The 18254-nt window shown below is 44.7% G+C and overlaps 1 protein-coding gene across 1 annotated transcript in view; it reads right to left on the bottom strand.

Moving 5' to 3' along the window:
• The window catches only part of FAAH2 (fatty acid amide hydrolase 2), a 43478-nt gene extending 38657 nt beyond the window's left edge, over positions 1–4821 (bottom strand). The window contains exon 1 of the mRNA XM_060249674.1: positions 4571–4821. Coding sequence (XP_060105657.1) covers positions 4571–4819 — 249 coding nt within the window. The 5' untranslated portion in view covers positions 4820–4821. The remainder of the gene's footprint in view (positions 1–4570) is intronic.
• Positions 4822–18254: the final 13433 nt, after the last annotated feature.

Below are 18254 nucleotides of genomic sequence, written 5' to 3'. Positions count from 1 at the left end.
TATGCCTATTTGTATAGATCAGGGGTGGACAAACTGTGGCTAGGGAGCCACATATGGCTTTTTCAAATATTGTGTTGCTCTTGAAGCCCTCAGCACCCCATTGGCCAACTTGGAGAAGTCTGCTTAAAACGCTTTAAAATGCATTTAAAGTTGCTTCCTTTCCACCTCTCTCCCTGTCTCCCCCATTTCCTTCCCTCAAACATCTGACATTCATGTCTTGCAGCTCTCAAACATCTGATGTTTCTTCTATGTGGCTCTCACATTAATCAATTTTGGCCACCCCTGGTATAGATTATATTACCTTTGTACTGAACCTACTTTATTAACTGTGCCTGTATTATTCTGATCCTAGGTGGATTGTTAAGTTGTATTCTGTCTAAGTTTCGGTAGGGTGCGTGGTTTATAGGTTTAGTACCTTGAAAGCATAATTTGGCATATGCTGTATATCTTGTTATAATTCAATAAAAACCGAGAACTGGGCGGGAATAAAGAAAAAGAAGCAGGAGAATGAAATTGCTTGTGTGTTGGATCCAAGCCCTGTGGGGATCAGATATGGCCAGCCAGCTGTATGTTTGACACTTCCTTAAAGACTAACAACATTTATTTTGATACAAGGTTTTATAAGTCAAAACTCACTTCTTTCGATACGTGAAAAAGAAATCGCTTTAGGAATACTTGTAAGGAAAATTACAGAAGGGAAAGGCAGGAGTAGTCAAGGGAGAGAGCATTTTTGTGTGGATCCCACCAGCAATATTTCATAAGTGTAATTCTCTGTTTAAGATATTAGCTATGACACATAATGGATCATGAGAGAGGTCAGAGGTCCAGACCTGTCTTGGGATACAAAGTAACACAGTAATGAGGCAGAAGAAGTACCAGTATAATTGATTTGAGAGAAGGATTCAGAAGTTTTAAATAAATGAATTAATATCAATACAAATTGATAAGTAAGATTAAGTTAGGAACAGCCAATTAAAGTTTCTAAAAAGCAGAGATCTTTGGCAAGGCCCCCCTAAAGAACAAGCTGTTTCCACAATGGAACGAGAACAAACATACCTGAGGGATCGCCTTTCCCCATATACGCCCTGGAGGTTGTTGCAATCGGCTTCACAACACCTCCTTACCACCCCTGCCCAAAGGATGTCCGACTTGCCTCATCCAGAGCCAGGACCTTTTCAGCCCTGGCCCCTGCCTGGTGGAATCAGCTCCCTATGAAGATCTGGGCGCTACCTGAGCTACTGCCATTTCGTAGGGCCTGCAAGATGGAGCTATTCCGCTGGGCTTTTGGCTGAAGCAGCGGGTGACCTATTCCAGCTATCATTCCATCAGTTGGCCTCCCTTGTAGCAACACTGTGTCTTGCTACAGTGCTAGCCTGCTATTACTACCATCATTTAATTTGGGCCAATAACTGCTTATTCTGTATGATGTCCCCTTCCTGCCTGTGGTGCACATTTATTGTTTTTTATTGAATCATAGAATCATAGAGTTGGAAGGGACCTCTAGGGTCATCTAGTCCAACCCCCTGCACAATGCAGGAAACTCACAAACGCCTCCCCCTAAATTCACAGGATCTTCATTGCTATCAGGTGGCCATCCAGCCTCTGTTTAAAAACCTCCAAGGAAGGAGAGCCCACCACCTCCCGAGAAATTCTGTTCCACTGAGGAATTGCTCTAACCGTCAGGAAGTTCTTCCTAATGTTGAGCCGGAAACTCTTTTGATTTAATTTCAACCCACTGGTTCTGGTCCTGCCTTCCGGGGCCACAGAAAACAATTCCACACCATCCTCTATATGACAGTTTTTACTTGTTTAATTTTAATGTATTGTTTTAACTCTGAATTGTAGGTTTTTATTGTTATTACTGTATGTTGTGATTCGCCTTGAGCCGTTTACAGGAAAGGGTGGAATATAAGCCTACTAAATAAATAAACAAACATTCAGTTGTGAACACTGCATAATAGGGAATTGAAAGTTAAGAGGTATGTAATGCTCTATCTTTATGCTATGCACTAGAACGGGAAGACAACATGCAGAATGGTCAAGAGTCTTATCAAGATTGTGGAGACACCTCAAGAGACCAAAAATATGGTTGAATTTATGAAGCCATCTTAAAGCAAATAAAGACCATTGTTGTCAGAAGATGATGATGATATTGGATTTATATCCCGCCCTATACTCTGAATCTCAGAGCAGTCACAATCTGCTTTACCTTCCCCCCCCCCCCCCCACACACACACAACAGATACCCTGTGAGGTAGGTGGGGCTGAGACAGCTTTTACAGCAGCTGCCCTTTCAAGGACAACTCCTGCGAGAGCTTTGGCTGACCCAAGGCCATTCCAGCAGCTGCAAGTGGAGGAGTGGGGAATCAAACCCAGTTCTCCCAGGTAAGAGTCTGCACACTTGACCGCTACACCAAACTGGTTCTTGATCAACTTATTGATGACTAGACCACTACACCAAACTGGTTCTTGATCAACTTATTGATGACTACACCGGTAATAAAAGGTCTTTCCTAACACCTGCTATTCAGATCTTCTGTTAGAGCTACCAAGGACTGCACGCATAAAGCTAACATACTGATCACTGTTCTGTCAACAATGACTGATGTTTAAGTCATCAAGTCCATGTTCTGAAGCATAGGATTTGATCTGTGTAGACAGTGGTTTAGTCATAATCCTGGAAGAACTCCAGGTGGTACTTGAAGGCTGGCAATTCTAACCTACAAACAGATCTTTCACATCCTTTCACACCTGATCCTATTAACTGGGAACATCAGGGATGGGACCTGAGATTTTTATGCACACAAAACTTATTTTACTGCCAGTGCCTCTCAGACAGTGGGAAGAATCAAGGCTCTGTAGAATGAGATGAAGCAGCCTCTCCCTGCCATGTGTTCTCCCTAGCCAAGGATGCTGTGATGTGCGCTGGATTTCTTTACAACTATAATCCAGACCTTTGGCAAAGTTCACTCATCCAAGGCAATCTTAATCTCCCAACTGTAGCAAGTCCAGAATGCCTGGAAATTGTAACATGCCCTATGAAACACATTTCAAGGGTTAAGAGATGCAGGGCTGCCAAATGTACTTTCAGACATTCCCAAAGATCTGGGGGTGGCAACTGGGGAAAGATTTCAGTGCTGCCATTTCCTCCAAAGAAACAGATCTCTCTAGAAATCATTGTAAGTCTTGAACTCCAGGCCTGACCTAGAGGGCGGCAACCCTAGACTCTCAGGAATGGTCAGGAATTCATTTGCATATTAGGCTACACCCCTTACATCACCATTGTTTCGCGGGGGAAGGCTTTTTGGTGGGAAAAACCCAGCAGGAACTCATTTGCATATTAGGCCACATCCCCTGGTGCCAAGCCAGCCGGAACTGCGTTCCTGTGTGTTCCTGCTCAAAAAAAGCCCTGGGAATGGTTATAATTACTCTGTTCAGAGTAGGGTTTCTAGGTGCCCCCTAGCCACCACTGGGGGAATGGGCAATAGGGCTGTCAGATCCAGGCTGGGAAACTCTTGGAGATTTGGAGATGCTGCCTGGAGAGGACAGGGACCTCAGTGGGGCACAATACCGCAGAATCCACCTTCCAAAGTATCCATATTCTCCAGGGGAACCGATCTCTGTGGCCTGGAGATGATCTGTAATTCTGAGGGATCCCCAGATCTCACCTGGAGGCTGACATCCCTAGCTGAGGCAGCGTGATAGTTATTCACAAATCCCTAGTCGCTTCACACTAACTTTTCTGAAGAGAATCAGAATCTCCAGGGCTTTTTTTAAAAAGCAGAAAAGCAGTTTTGGCTGGCTTGGCATCAGGGGGAGGGCCCTAATATGCAAATATGTTCCTGCCAGGCATTTTCTTTTTCAAAAGCTCTGTGCAAAACAATGGTGATGTCAGAGGGTGCAGCCTAATATTCAAATGAGTTCCTGCCAGGCTTTTTCTGCAAAAAAGCCCTGTGCTAAATGATGGTGATGTCAGGGGATGTGGCCTAATCTGCAAATGAGTTCCTGCCAGAATTCCACCCCTGCAAAAAAAAAAAGCCCTGCGCAAAGCAATGGTGCCAACAGGGGGTGTGGCCTGATATGCAAATGAATTCCTGCTAGTCTTTTTCTCCAACCCCCCCCTGTGAATCTCTCTTCCGTCCCCCTCCTGCAGGAGCAGGACACGCCCCTGTCTTACTCTAAACTACATCTCCCAGAACATGTAGTAGAGAAACCTTTCTACAAAAAAACCCCCTGCACGAAACAACGTATATGTCAGGGGGTGGGGCCTAATATGCAAATGCTTCCTGCCAGGCTTTTTTCCTACCAAAAAAGCCCTGCGCAAAACAATGCTGCCATCCGGGGGCGAGGCCTAATATGCAAATGAGTTCTTGCTAGTCTTCTTTCTGCAAAGAAAAGAGAAAAAGCCCTGCGAATCTCTCTTCTCCTCCCCTTCAGGCAAGAGCAGAACGCTCCCGCTCCTTACTCTAAACTACATCTCCCAGAACGCTTAGCGGAGAAACTTGAGGGTATCTGAAGGCTCGCTCCATTCCGCTGGCTCCTCTTCCTCCCACCGCCCCTCCTTACTTACCTCATGACAGCGAATTCGCCGCGCTAGTTCTACCCCGGAGTGGAGCAGCAGCTCTTGCGAGGGCGGCGGGACCGAGCGGACCTTGCACGAGGCCGACGGCGGGGAGGCGGTGGCGGGCGAGGGGGAAGGGGAAGGGGAGGGGGCGGGGAGGCGGGAGGCGCGCGCCGCCAACCCCAGCAGCGCCAGGAGGGCGCGCGACAGGAGGCGCAGGAGCCGCGCTGCGTAACGTTCCGTGCGAGAGCGCGCCATGGCCCTGCCTGCTGCCACCTGCGAAGGCGAAAGGGAGAAGCCGGCAGGCGAGGAGGAGAGGCGAGCAGGCAGTCGGGCAGGTGTGGCCGCCCCTTCCCCGCAGCGGGAGGGCCTGAGCCGAGCCCCGCCTTCTCCTTGCTCCTGAGGTGAAACTGGCGGGCGTCGAAGCAAGGAAGCCCGGCGGCGCCGTTGTGCTGCTCGAGCCGAGGCAGCCTTCCAGCCCTCCCACGTGCCCCAGACCGACGTGCCTTCTCCGCAGAGTCGCAAAGCACGAGATTATCTCCTCGACTGCGGGGTGAACTAGGTCAAAAGGAATGCTCGGCTTGCAAGCACAATAGCAGCATTTCCACACCCCCCCCCCAGGGATACCATTAGGGGGGAGGAAGGAGACTTAGTAGCGTCTCTGTACGGTTTCTTCCCTCGTGCAACTGGAGAAGGCACGCATAGGGGCGCCTTCTTCCAACCAAGGGTATATTGGCCCACAGGGGTGTCAAACTCATTTGTTATGAAGGCCGGATCTGATATAAATGAGACCTTGTTGGGTCGGGCAAGGCCATGTGTGTACCTATTTAAGATTAGGTAGCAGAGAGATAAAGAACACAAACAAAAGATTTAAAAAAAAACCCTTAAAATAAAACAAGCTTAAAACGTTAGAGCTGGTTGCTCTTAGCTGTGCTTTCTTTGTATTTCTCCCATGGGATCCAGGGAACTGGGCAAAGGAAGCTCTGGCTTTTTCCCTCCCTCCCCAGGGGGCCAGGAGGTGAAGGAGCCTCAACCAACGGAGAAAACAGGTTTTGCTCTGTAGCTCCTGTGTGATTGAACGAGCCTTGCAAAGCAAGTTGAGATGCAGAAGGAAACAAGAAAGAGGGAGAAGGAAGCACACCTGCTCAGGGGCCTAATAGAAGACCTCAAGGGCCTGACTAGCCCCCAGGCCGCATGTTTGACGCCCCTGCTCTGCTGCGACCTGGGACCGTTCTCTTAATAGGACATCTAACAGTAATAGCTAAATAATGAAACTTAATATTGACTGAATTAGTAGCTGCCCACAATTACTAATCCATCAATATATTCTGCTGTTAGATCATAATAGCCCTTAACGTTGTTTTATGGTATTGTTTTCTATGCTTTTATTTAGGATGTGCTTTATGTTTTTTGAGTTATGGTTTATTAATACTGTTTTTTATGACCTTTCAGTGTGAGTCGCCCCGAGTCTGCTTCGGTGAGGAGGGCAGGATATAAGTAGAATAAATAAATAAATATGGCTGCCTCTCTGTTGAAAATTATCACACCAGACTGCTTCCACTTTTACTACTATTCAGCAGTAATCTAAGCTGTGATGTCTTGTGAGCAAAAATTCTACCTTGTGAGCTACTGGCATTAAAGTTGTGAGCTACTGCATAAATTAGTTTGCTCTGAGGCCATTTTTCCTGAGCTAAGACAAAAATGGGTGAGCTGCAGGCTAAAAAAACCTGTGAGCTAGCTAAGCTAACTCAGCTTAGAAGGAACACTGCTCTTCAGGGACAACTGGACAGACCAAGGGGGAAAAATCAGCCGTGTGCCTTTTTTTCTCTCCAGCCTGCTAGACTAGAGGGTTCCTCAACCTAGTGGACATTTTTAGAAATTTAAGATGTGGTAATGGGCAAAAGAAATGCCCTTTAGGGCAAAGGCCAACCACAATGTATTCCAAGCCAAGCTTCATCCTATGAAGCCTAGGGGTTATCTTGGATTCGTACCTTTCTATGGAGGCCCAGGTTGCCATTGTTGCTAGATCAGCTTTTATCAGATGATAGCTTTTCTATTGTCTTTGGATGGTCAAGCTCCTTATCTTGCTTCCCAAGATTTAGCTGCAGTGATCCATGTAGTGGTCACTTCCAGGCTTTTAGTTGAGGCAGTGGGCGTCCCTTTGCCATTTGGCCTTCCCCTAGGGCCCCGCCCCGAAACAACCATTCCAGATTTGCTGATAGTATCTGTCAAGGCACTGACTATTATGCTGATTTTTAGATGTTTTAAGCTGCAATTTTATATGATGTGGTTTTAACTCTTTAATATATGGTGAAGCCTGCCCTGAGCCCGCTTATGGGAAGGGCGTGATACAAATCTAAATAAATAAATACTCTACCTGGGGCTGCTTGTGAACTTGATCTTAAAACTGCATCTGGTGCAGAATGCAGCGGCACACGTGCTGATGGCAGTGCCTATGCAGGCACACATTCAGCTGGTGCCCTGCCATCTGCACTAGCTGCCTGCAGATACTGGGTCCAGTTCAAGGATCTAGTGCTGACTTTTAATGTCCTATGTAGCCCAGGACCTGAATATCTTAGGGACTGTCTCTTCCCATGTGTGCCTAGCACAGTTTTTCACGCAATTGATCTTCTGGTTGTTCCTGGCCTGAAGGATGTCTGGCTATCCTCAACTAGGACCAGGGCCTTTTTGGCCTTGGCCCCAAGCCTGATGGAACAAGCTGCCAATTGAGATCAGGTTACAGTTTTGCAGGGCTTGTAAAATGGAGCTGTTCCATGAGGCTGCAAGCATCCAAATTTTCCATTCTTTACCTCCTCTGCTGATAGCCCTGACCTTGTGGTTAGTGGCTTGATATCCAACTCCACCACTCAGAAGGCTCCATCTGAGCATCACTATCAAGGCAACTTTCATTAACATGTGGAATTCATTGCCACAGGAGGTGATGGTGGCTACAAGTATAGACAGCTTCAAGTGGGGATTGGATAAGCATATGGAGCAGAGGTCCATCAGTGGCTATTAGCCACAGCCTGTTGGAACTTTGGGGCAGTGATGCTCTGTATTCTTGGTGCTTGGGGGGGGGGCACAGTGGGAGGGCTTCTAGCCCCACTGGTGGACCTCCTGATGGCACTTGGGTGTTTTGGCCACTGTGTGACACAGAGTGTTGGACTGGATGGGCCACTGGCCTGATCCAGCGTGGCTTCTCTTACATTCTTATTCTGGTTTTCTGTTGCTAAATTTTAAATTTAATTTGTATATATTGTCTGAATTTGATATTGTTTACTGTCATGACCTTGTAACCCGCCCTGAACCCGCTTGCAGGGAGAGCAGGATATGAATTGAAGAAAATACATGATGGAGGTGGTGGTTTTGACTTTCAAAGGTGATGCGTGTGGGGCTCTTCTGAAGCAATGTTGCAATAAAGTGGATGAAAGCCAGGAGTTTCTTTTTGTGCTTTGGGGAAGAGTCAGGCAGGTGCCAGGAATCAGGCCAGCAGGTGCTATGGTAACCACAGATGCCATGTTCCCAACGGTAATCTCCAGTCCCTGCACTTGGCAATATACTTTGGCTTAATTTAACCGGTGATCACTGGATGTTAACCCCAGGTCTGTAATTATTCATTAATAAACGAGTGTGTGTCTGCATGTTAAATACCTGGAAATCAATGGCACTGAATCACCACAACCAGCTGCGCATAAAAGTTAACAGCTTGTATTAAAAGGCTGTTAAATGCCAAACCTCAGCATTTCTTTTAAGTTCCAGGTACAGACGGATTACAAAGAGTGTCTTGGAACACGAGCAGAAGGCCCAACATATTGCTGAAAAAAACCGACCTACATCCAATTGTCAGACAAGCCCAGCTTCCACGAGAGAAAAGATTAAAGCACAGCTGCGATGGGATCATCTCAGACTTCTCAATACTGTCAAGCCTATGAACAAAGTAGGAGTCAAGTGGCACCTTTAAGACCAACAAAGTTTTATTCCGAACGTAAGCTTTGTGTGCTCCAAGCACACTTCGTCAGACGAGGAATCGGGTACAGTGAGCAGGGCTATATATAGCTGGTAGGCAGGCAGTGGTTTAGAACGCAAAATGGTACGAATTTAAGATCCAATGACAGAATAGTAAAATTGAGCAAACCTTTGATCTGGGTATCATGAGCATGCAAAAGCAATAAAACAGTAATATGTCTAAATGTGAAAATGCCAAGCCTATGTGAAATAACGAACAGATCACGTGCAGAACTCCTTTCCTCCATCAAATCAGGAACAAGTGAAGGGCGGCTTCCGTGACAGAGAAGTTTAGAAATCTGGGTAGGATATAAACTTGGGTGAGATATAGAAGCAGCTAATTAATGAGATCTAATTAAGTTGAAGGCGTTGACCTAGATAGCCTGGGCTAGCCCGATCTTGAGAGATCATGGGAGCTGAGCAGGACTGGCCTTGATTACTTGCTGCAGGCCCAAGGGTACAAGAGGAATCTCACCAGGCATCGTCCCCTGCCCAGTTTGTCCAGTCCACCCAGAAGATTGTGTGATGTTTGCTCCAATAGGGAGGATAGAGAAAAGCCCTTTTATAGGTAAAAGTTGCTTTCATTTCCCTGCTAGCTGTCAGCTTGTCGGTGGAATTGTGAACTGTGAACAATTCTGGTCACCACACCTCAAAAAAGATGATATAGCATTGGAAAAAGTCCAGAAAAGGGCAACTAGAATGATGAAAAGGTTGGAACGCTTTCCCTATGAAGGAAGGGCTTCTAGTGTCCTGGCCCCACTGATGGACCTCCTGACGGCACCTGGGGTTTTTTTGCCACTGTTGGACTGGATGGGCCATTGGCCTGATCCAACAAAGCTTCTCTTATTTTCTTAACCGACTATCATTTTCTGGCCAGGGAGATCATCAGCATTTCAAAAGGGTTGTTGGGTGAGACTGGAAACTATGAGAAAACATTTTTAAATTAGTGACAATCCAGACCTCCAAAGTACTCCACAAGTAAAGTTAATACGAAGTTTCCTATAAATGTTTGTTTGAGACCTGATCTGGAATAGACATGACTGCTCAGTCAAAACAAAAGCAGCTTCTCCATTCCTTTGCCACAGCCCAATCTGCTTAGCAGGTTTCCTCAGAAGTAAACCCCACCATGCTAAACTGTCCTCTGCCTGCCCCAGCACCGTAGCCAGCAATTTTTCGGGGGGGAGGGGGATTTAGCACGGTGGAGCTTATTGCCAAGGAAACCTCCTAAGTGGATCCGGGTGACAGAAAATGCATTGTGTTAAAAATGCAGGCAGTGATATTTTCTGTTATGGTGCCTCTAATCATTACAATGAATGAAGAATGACAACAATGCTGTAAGAAATCTTGTCTGCAGCATACAAGTTTCCCTTCAGGCCAACAATGCTTTAGAAATGCTATTAACCTCTCTGGCCGGAAATGGTCAATTTCCACCTCTAGCTAGAAACTGCCATATAGCAAGGAAATGTCAACAGCATTCACCTACAGAAGTTTTTTTCCCCTCTCTGTCTCTCCTACCAGAGAACACACAGGACAATTTTCTGGCTGGGGTGAAGAAACTGGGGAGGGGGCTTTGCCTGATGAGAGCCTTCTCATAGCTACAGGCCTGCCCTACCCTCCCCAAGAAAAAAATTACTGGCTACAATGCTGACTTGCTGTGTCTTGCACTCATGTACAATATACACTTATATAATATTTTGTTAAAGGATTACTTGTAATGGGCACTGATCCTTCCTTAACATGTCTCTCAAGGGACTGGTAAGAAGAAGATATTGGATTTATATCCCACCCTATACTCTGAATCACAGAGTCTCAGAGAGGTCGCAATCTCCTTTACCTCCCCCCCTCCCCACAACAGACATCCTGTGAGGTAGGTGGGGCTGAGAGAGCTCTCATAGCAGCTGCCCTTTCAAGGACAACGCCTATGAAAGCTGTGGCTGACCCAAGACCATTCCAGCAGGTGCAAGTGGAGGAGTGGGGAATCAAACCCGGTTCTCCCAGATAAGAGTCCACGCACTTAACCACTACACCAAACTGACTATTAATTATTTTTATTAAGCGTTTATTAATTATTTTTATTTTAAGAGTTTATTATTTTTTTCATTCTTGGTGGGAAATCAAGGGATCTTGTGCCAATCTTAACAATTTTCCTTAGGTGAAGAGTAAATAACAGCAATTGGAGAAAATAATGGTCTGTGTCTGCATATTGAGAAAAACAGGAAAATAAATTTAGCCTTCCATCTTGCCTGGAAACCTGGTACACACTAGCTTAAGCGTATGCCCCTCTATAATTCCTCCCCAGTATGCCCCATCCTTTGTTTCCTTTAAACCAGGACTCATAAATGCTTTATCATAACTTGAAAGGCCGCTTCTGCTGACTTTTATGAGAGCAGGTGGAGTTGAGGCTGTAGACATTTTCTAGAAATGGCTGACTCCACAGAATGGGAAGTAGCACTAGTGCTCTGAATTCTCTCTGGAGTAATTGTCCAGGATTATCACTTGGTAAATGTGACATTCCTTTGTGGTTTGGGACGATTGGCCAGTGTATGGTGTTAGGAAGGGGGCAATTGAGAAAGAAAGAAAAATACGGATGCGGTACAAACAGGTGTTGTAAACAAAATAGTTGATTTCTTACATCACTTATAATTTGGTGTTCTACAAAGCTATTAGTATTGCATAAAGCTAATTAATGACTGAGGAGCAAATTGCCTGTCTCTCCCCCCCACCCCAATTACTTGTGCTATTTTTGTCAGTTTTCTTGTCTGCTTGCCACAGTGGATTCTGTCTTCTGAATATAGAAAACCACATCCAAAGGACAACAATTATTTTATTTACTTCATTGATTTTCTGCCATTTCCCCCAGTGGGAACCCAAACTGGCATACATTGCAACATGAGTTTCCCAAACACTCTGTCATTTTGAACTGAGTGCTTTTAAGTATGTGCACAATGCCCTTCCCCTAGAGCTGAAAACATTAGACAAAGGCCAAGTTTTTTGGAACATGTTTCTTTTGTGTGTAGGACTAGCTGCTTTCAGAAATGGAGCTATGAAAACTGTATTGGAAAGTCAGCAGAAGGCGTTTGCCCTCTGATGGAAAACAACACAGAAAAAAAAAACGCAAAGGCAAAGCCCCCACTGAGGTGTATAATATTCACAAAATCTGAAAACAGAAAAAGAAATGAGAACACCAAACCATTCCCCTCCCCAACCCCTACAAGTAACCAGGGAGGTGAAATTATCTGCACTTGACAATTAAGTGTCTCAGCCAGTTTATAATACAAGTGCATAAAAATCCAGAACCAATCTCAGGAGCTCTGCTCTGTCTCAGGTTGGTTTCTAGTTCTAAAACAAGAAAGGTTTACAAAGGAATGAAATAGATCCATCATAAAGAAATGTCTGACATTTTGAGTTCCACAGATCACCACTTGCAGGAAAAATAATCACTGTCAGGTGGTCACACACACATGCACACAAGCTGTGGTCTAATCCCTGCTCCCTAGTGCTTGTAAATACAAACTACTACACATAAGCACAATGTAGGGACCTTGTGGATTCTGTTGCACCAAATGTGCCACTACCTGATTCTGATGATAATTCTGCCCCCTTATTCTAGCCTGGATGTCTTGCGACTGGAAGTCTGCTTGGTAGGCACCATACACACATTTCTACACAACAGACAGCTCTAGGTTTACAATTGCTATGTTTGATATGAAAGGGCTGATCACCTGACTGTCCTGAATCTGACCTACAGCTAGAAGTTTATAGTCTTGCTGTTAGTTAGAAAGGGCTTATGGGATGATAGGCAGTGGAAATTGTTATTTAGAACATTCTTTTTTATTGGCTATTAGATTAGATAGTGTGCGGGTAAGTGTCTTGGAACAGGAAGGGCAGAAAAAGTAGTTAAGCTTTTTCCCATAATACAGAGGAAAAGTATACATAAAGGAAGACTTGGGCACGCTGAACTCAGTTGCCACAACATGTGGAATCTGCCTCCTCCATCTAGAAATCAAGACTAGCTGGTGAAACCCAGCTGTGGACTGGCATTTTTAGCAACTTGTGTGTACATACGTTTGTTTAACTGCCTCAGTAAACCCAGAGCTACTTTTTTTTCCTGTGGACAGACGTCTGAACATGTTTGTTCTCTGTCATGGATAATCAGAATTGTAGATCTTATGCTTTGGATAACAAAGATGGAATTGTATCCGTTGAATGCACTAATCGCCTCAGTCTGAAGGCCCAAGCAAAAATATGGATCTTGGAAAAATCCTTTCTCTTTTTACTTAACCGCCCTTGCCATTTTTATAGAAACAATTTCTAGGACAACTGGTTCAATTTCCCCACTAATGGGGAGATACTTCTTTGTTTGAATTTACATCCCAGATCAAAGAGTCAATAGAAATACAGTTCATATTTGTACATCTTCAGCAGGATTCTACTTGCCTACATCTATGTGTGTTATTTAAAGGACAGAATATTCTTTTGTTTCAGATTTCAAATGTCCAAGACTAATACTGGCTAAAGATGCTCTAAGTTCAACAGCGTTATAATATCCAGTTTTGTAATGTAATTTTCCTTTTGTCCTTCACAGCATTTCCTGTTCTTCCAGGATTTTTTCCCCTCCTAGATTTTTAAGACATAGGTTTATTCGTTCTGACCAGCCAAAATCAGAACGAATAAACCTATGTCTTGAAAATCCAGGAGGGGGAAAAAACCCTGTAAGAACAGGAAATGCCGTGAAGGACAAAAGGACAAGAAAACACTGTCCATACTTTTGCTTGGGCCTTCAAACTGAGGTGATTAGTGCATCCAATGGATACAATTTGATTCAGTATGTCAAGAGGAGGCATATTGTCTCAATACTGGGTGATAAGCATCTGTGTTCTTGCAGTAAATAATTTCTTCTGTTTTTTTTTTAAAGTCACCAGCAATGGATATAAACAAATGAGCCCATGGATAGCATGGTGGAAATTTATCATAATTAAATTCATTTATACTGTGCCTTTCTCTCCAATGCAGACACAAAACACCTAACATAATTCTCCATTTTATCCTCACAGGATTCTCCATTTTATCCTCACATTATATCCTCACAGTAGGTTAAGTTGAGAGTGTTTGCCTGGCCCAAGGTCACCCAGCAAGTTTTCCTGGCATGCATGGGGATTTGAACCTGCATCTCCAGATGCTAGTCTGTTAACCGACAACACCACACTGTCTCTCAGTGAGAGAAAAGAGATGGCACAGTGACACAGAAAGAGGACGGCCCTGGACTTTGGCTCAGACCAGTAAGTCCACAAAATTTATACTATAATATATGTGCTGTTCTCTGAGGCACCACCTGATTCTTTTTTTACTGCAAGATTACTAAAGCCACCCCATTACGATGTGTTTCTTTGTATCAATAACATCTGTGGCAAAGGAGAAACACCCAGACTGGCAGCGGCACCCTTAGAATTCAGAGCAAACCAGTGCCTAGAAATGTGCTTTGTTAAGGCCATTATGTTTCTTCGCCCCCATAAGATAAACTACGCAGCAACATTTCACAGAATTACTGGACCCCTGTGCTCTCTGCTAGAGTTAGAGCTTCTGGGCAAGCAGTGCAGAGGCAGATCTTAGCCACACGATGGCACTGCACTTTCTATGTCTTAGTGCACTCCATGTGGTCCTAGAGTCGGTTCAGAAGACAGGAAAAGGACAGGGAAGTTTAGACATTTTGAGGAAGTGACAGCAGTGGTATTGGAGCCAGTGTCTCCATGGCACAGAACTTCTTTTCTGGTATTAGAATGGGGAAGCTAATTTAGCATGTAGGTGGATAAGAAACTTTTATGGCAGAACAGACTGTATTGCACAAAACATTAAAATAGTTCTGGCCATAATTCGCAGAGTGGTAAAGCTGCAGTACTGCAGTCCTAAGCTCTGCTCACGACCTGAGTTCGATCCCGGTGGAAGCTGGGTTCAAGTAGCCGGCTCAAGGTTGACTCAGCTTTCCATCCTTCCGAGGTCGGTAAAATGAGTACCCAGCTTGCTGGGGTGGGGGGAGAGGGGGGGGAGTGTTGATGACTGGGGAAGGCAATGGCAAACCACCCCATAAAAAGTCTGCCATGAAAACGTCATGATACGATGTCACCCCAGAGTCAGAAACGACTGGTGCTTGCACAGGGGACTACCTTTACCTTAATTCCATGATGCCCAGACTAGCCAAGTGAAATCAGATATCAGAAGCTAAGCAGGGTCAGCCCTGGTTAGTACTTAGATGGAAAAACACCAAGGAAGCCCAGGGTCACTATGCAGAAGCAGGCAACGGTGAACCACCTCTCTTGTCTTGAAAACCCCCATGAGGGGTTACTGTAAGTCAGCTGCAGCTTGGTGGTACATAATCCACACATCGTTTCATGACAGTTCAAGCCTTTTGCAGTCGGAAAGGTATCTTTGCTATCAAGTAATGAAAAGCTGGTTAGCTGTGCATACCTCATTTCCTGTCTTTCCAAACCTTTTAGAGAGCCAGTTTGGTATAGTGGTTAAATGCGCGGACTCTTATCTGGGAGAACTGGGTTTGATTTCCCACTCCTCCACTTGCACCTGCTGATGTGACCTTGAGTCAACCACAAGTTCTCTCAGAGCTGTAGAGCACGGTGGCCAATAGTAGCTCTCCAGAGGTTTTTTTGCCTACAATTTCCATCAGCCCCAGCCATTGGCCATGCTGGCTGGGGCTGATGGGAGTTGTAGGCAAAAAACATCTGGAGAGCTACCGTTGGCCACCCCTGCTGTAGAGTTATGGGAGAGCTCTCTCGGCCCCACCTACCTCACAGGCAGTGTTCCTTCTCAGCTGAGTTAGTGTGAGCTAGCTCAGTTTTTCAGCCTCTGGCTCACACATTTTTGTCTTAGCTCAGGAAGGATGGCCCCAGAGCAAACTAATTTATGCAGTAGCCAAATCTTTTGCTCACAACTTTAATGCAGTAGCTCAAAGCAGAATCTTTGCTCATAGGACTCCACAGCTTAGAGGGAGTATTGCTCACAGGGTCCGTTGTGAGGAGGGAAAGGGAAAGGAGATTGTTAAGCTGCTCTGAGACTCTTTCAGGTAGCAAAGGGCGAGGTATAAATCCAATCTCTTCTGCTTTTAGGAAAAAAAATGATCTGCTATATTTAGGGTTGCCAGGTTCGACTCAAGAAATATCTGGGGACTTTGGGGGTGGAGCCAGGAGCAAGGGTGTGGCAAGTATGACTGAACTCCAAAGGGAGTTCTGGCCATCACATTTAAAAGGACCACAGTCCTTTAAAATGTCTTCCTTCCAATGGAAATAATAGATAGGACACTTCTTTTAGGGCTGAGAGAAATGGACCCCCTGGTCCAATCTTTGTGAAATTTGGAGGGTGTTTTGAAGAGAGCCACCAGATGCTATGCTGAAAATGTGGGGCCTCTACTTCAAAAAACAGTCCCCTACAGAGCCCTCAATACCCATGAATTGAGTCTCCATTATACCCTATGGGAATTGGTCTCCAAAGGGTATAATGGAGTACGCCGCAGACATTTCCCTCCCCCCACTTTCTGATGACCCTGAAGCAGGGAGAGGGCCTCCAAACCAGGGGGTCCCCTGCCCTCAACTGGGGATTAAGGCAACACACAAAAATACTGCGTATATCAATTTCAAATACATATACACACTCACATTTTACTTCTTCTCAATACTGTTTAACTCTTATTATATTGATTTCAGTTATACACATTGGTAGCCACATTGTGGAGAACAAATTGTATCAGCCACATGCACTCCAAACAAAAATCCCAAAGGCTCCGTCCTTCATAACTTTTGCAGAAGATTAACGAGAAAAGCTTGGGTTTGTCCTGGGGACTCACAACATGAGGAGAACAAAGTCATCTTCCAAACTGATGTAAAAGTATTCAGAGCCCAGAAAGTCTCTCAGAGATACGGGGAAACTTCAAAGTGGCGGCAACAGCTCTTCAAGTAGAGTGGAGCGGTGACATGTTTCTTTGTAGTCTTCATCAAGACGCAAATATATTCAGAATAGAAATAATATTACATAATAAGTATCCATTACAGGTTAGCAGCATTTCATGAAAGACGGAGCCTTTGGGATTTTTGTTTGGAGTGTATGTGGCTGACACAATTTGTTCTGCACAAAGTAGTTATCAATGTGTGTAACTGAAATCAATATAAGAGTTTAAAAAAGTAAAACAATATTGAGAAGGAGTATATGTGTGTGTGTGTGTGTGTGCATTTATATTTATCTCCACTGCAGTTTCTGTGGTTTGCTAAATTTTCTGTGTGTTGCTTAATTACTCAACTGGGGTTCGGCAACCCTAGAACATCAAACATTGCCTTTGACTAAAAGTGCTTTTATGTATTCTGCTATAATCATGGAAAAAACCTTTCAAGTATCTAAAGTTGTCTTTAAAACCAGAACACGAGACCTTTAAAGAATTTGCCTTAGTAAAGGGGGGAGAGGAAGTGTTGTTTACATTCTTGCCAAGTGAACACGTTTTACAAAAACAGGAGGGAAATGTGGTAATTCTAGAGAATTATTAAATCTGCATAGCACAATCTAACGCAATATTTCTTGAAAGGCTATTTTGTGCTAACCATCTGCAAACTCCATTATAGCTGTCCTTTCTTGATAGGGGATAAAAGGTTCAATGTTGCATTGCAACACAATGAATTCTTTGCAGAATACTTAGCATACAAATCAAACCCATGCAATCCTTCAGACGTTTTATTTATTTATTCAAACGTTCATATCCTGCCTCCCCTATTAATTTGAGGCAGCTTACAATAATAGTTAAAACATCCTCAGCTAGAACCAAAGAAAAAATAACAAGCCCCAAATCCCGTCCCCTAAAAGATACTTGCTATTTAAAAAAAAAAAAATCCACCTGCATATAAAAGCTGTAAAACCCTGGTTTTTATTTTTAATTGGGAGAAATAAATAGAACAAACCATGAGCAGATGAGGAGATGGGAGTAACAAACTGTGCAATCCTAGAGAGTTATAATCTGCTAAAGCAGAAGTCCCCAACCACTGGGTCGGGGACCAGTACTAGTCCTTGGCCTGATAGCAACCGGGCCGCAGTGTTCAGGGCTACTGCTAGGGTTTTTAGTGCCCTAGGCGAGCTGCCCACTAGCACCCCCCTCCCCGAAATCTAAAAAACAGACAACTGTAGGAGAAATAAAGAAACTTGAAACTATTTGCATTTTTAATTTTTTTTTAAGTGAGATTAAGTAATAAAAATTGTGAGACTACTACTTGATCCTTTTAGCTGGAGGTGCCAGTGATAAGACCTTGCGCATGCGAGAAAGAGGCTCTACCACTGCACTATGGCTCCCACCCCATGGTTCTGTTAAAGTAGAGTAGGAAGGATGAGGGGCAGCACACAACTTCAACAGGAGCCAGTCTTTAGAAACTGTAATCGGCTCTTCATCAACTTTTACAATTGGTTAATTTATCCCTGCTGGGCTCTGAGGAGTGCACTCCGCAGACACTGTCCACTTTCGCATTTCCTGGGTCTGTTAACAGACTCGGGGAACGCGAAACCGGCAGGGCAGTGTCTCTGCTTCATGGATCCTGTTTTCCATTGGGGAAGACGAGCTCCAAGAAGCACACATGCGCACGTGGGGAGAGGGGGTGCCTAGTGGCACCCCCTAAGCCAGGTGGCGCCCTAGGCGACCACCTACTTGGCC

The sequence above is a fragment of the Heteronotia binoei genome, chromosome 11 (genome assembly GCF_032191835.1).
Source record: "Heteronotia binoei isolate CCM8104 ecotype False Entrance Well chromosome 11, APGP_CSIRO_Hbin_v1, whole genome shotgun sequence".
Classification (NCBI taxonomy): Eukaryota; Metazoa; Chordata; class Lepidosauria; order Squamata; family Gekkonidae; genus Heteronotia; species Heteronotia binoei.
Note: the sequence above shows the minus strand (reverse complement) of the source record. Positions and strands in the feature narration are given on the sequence as shown.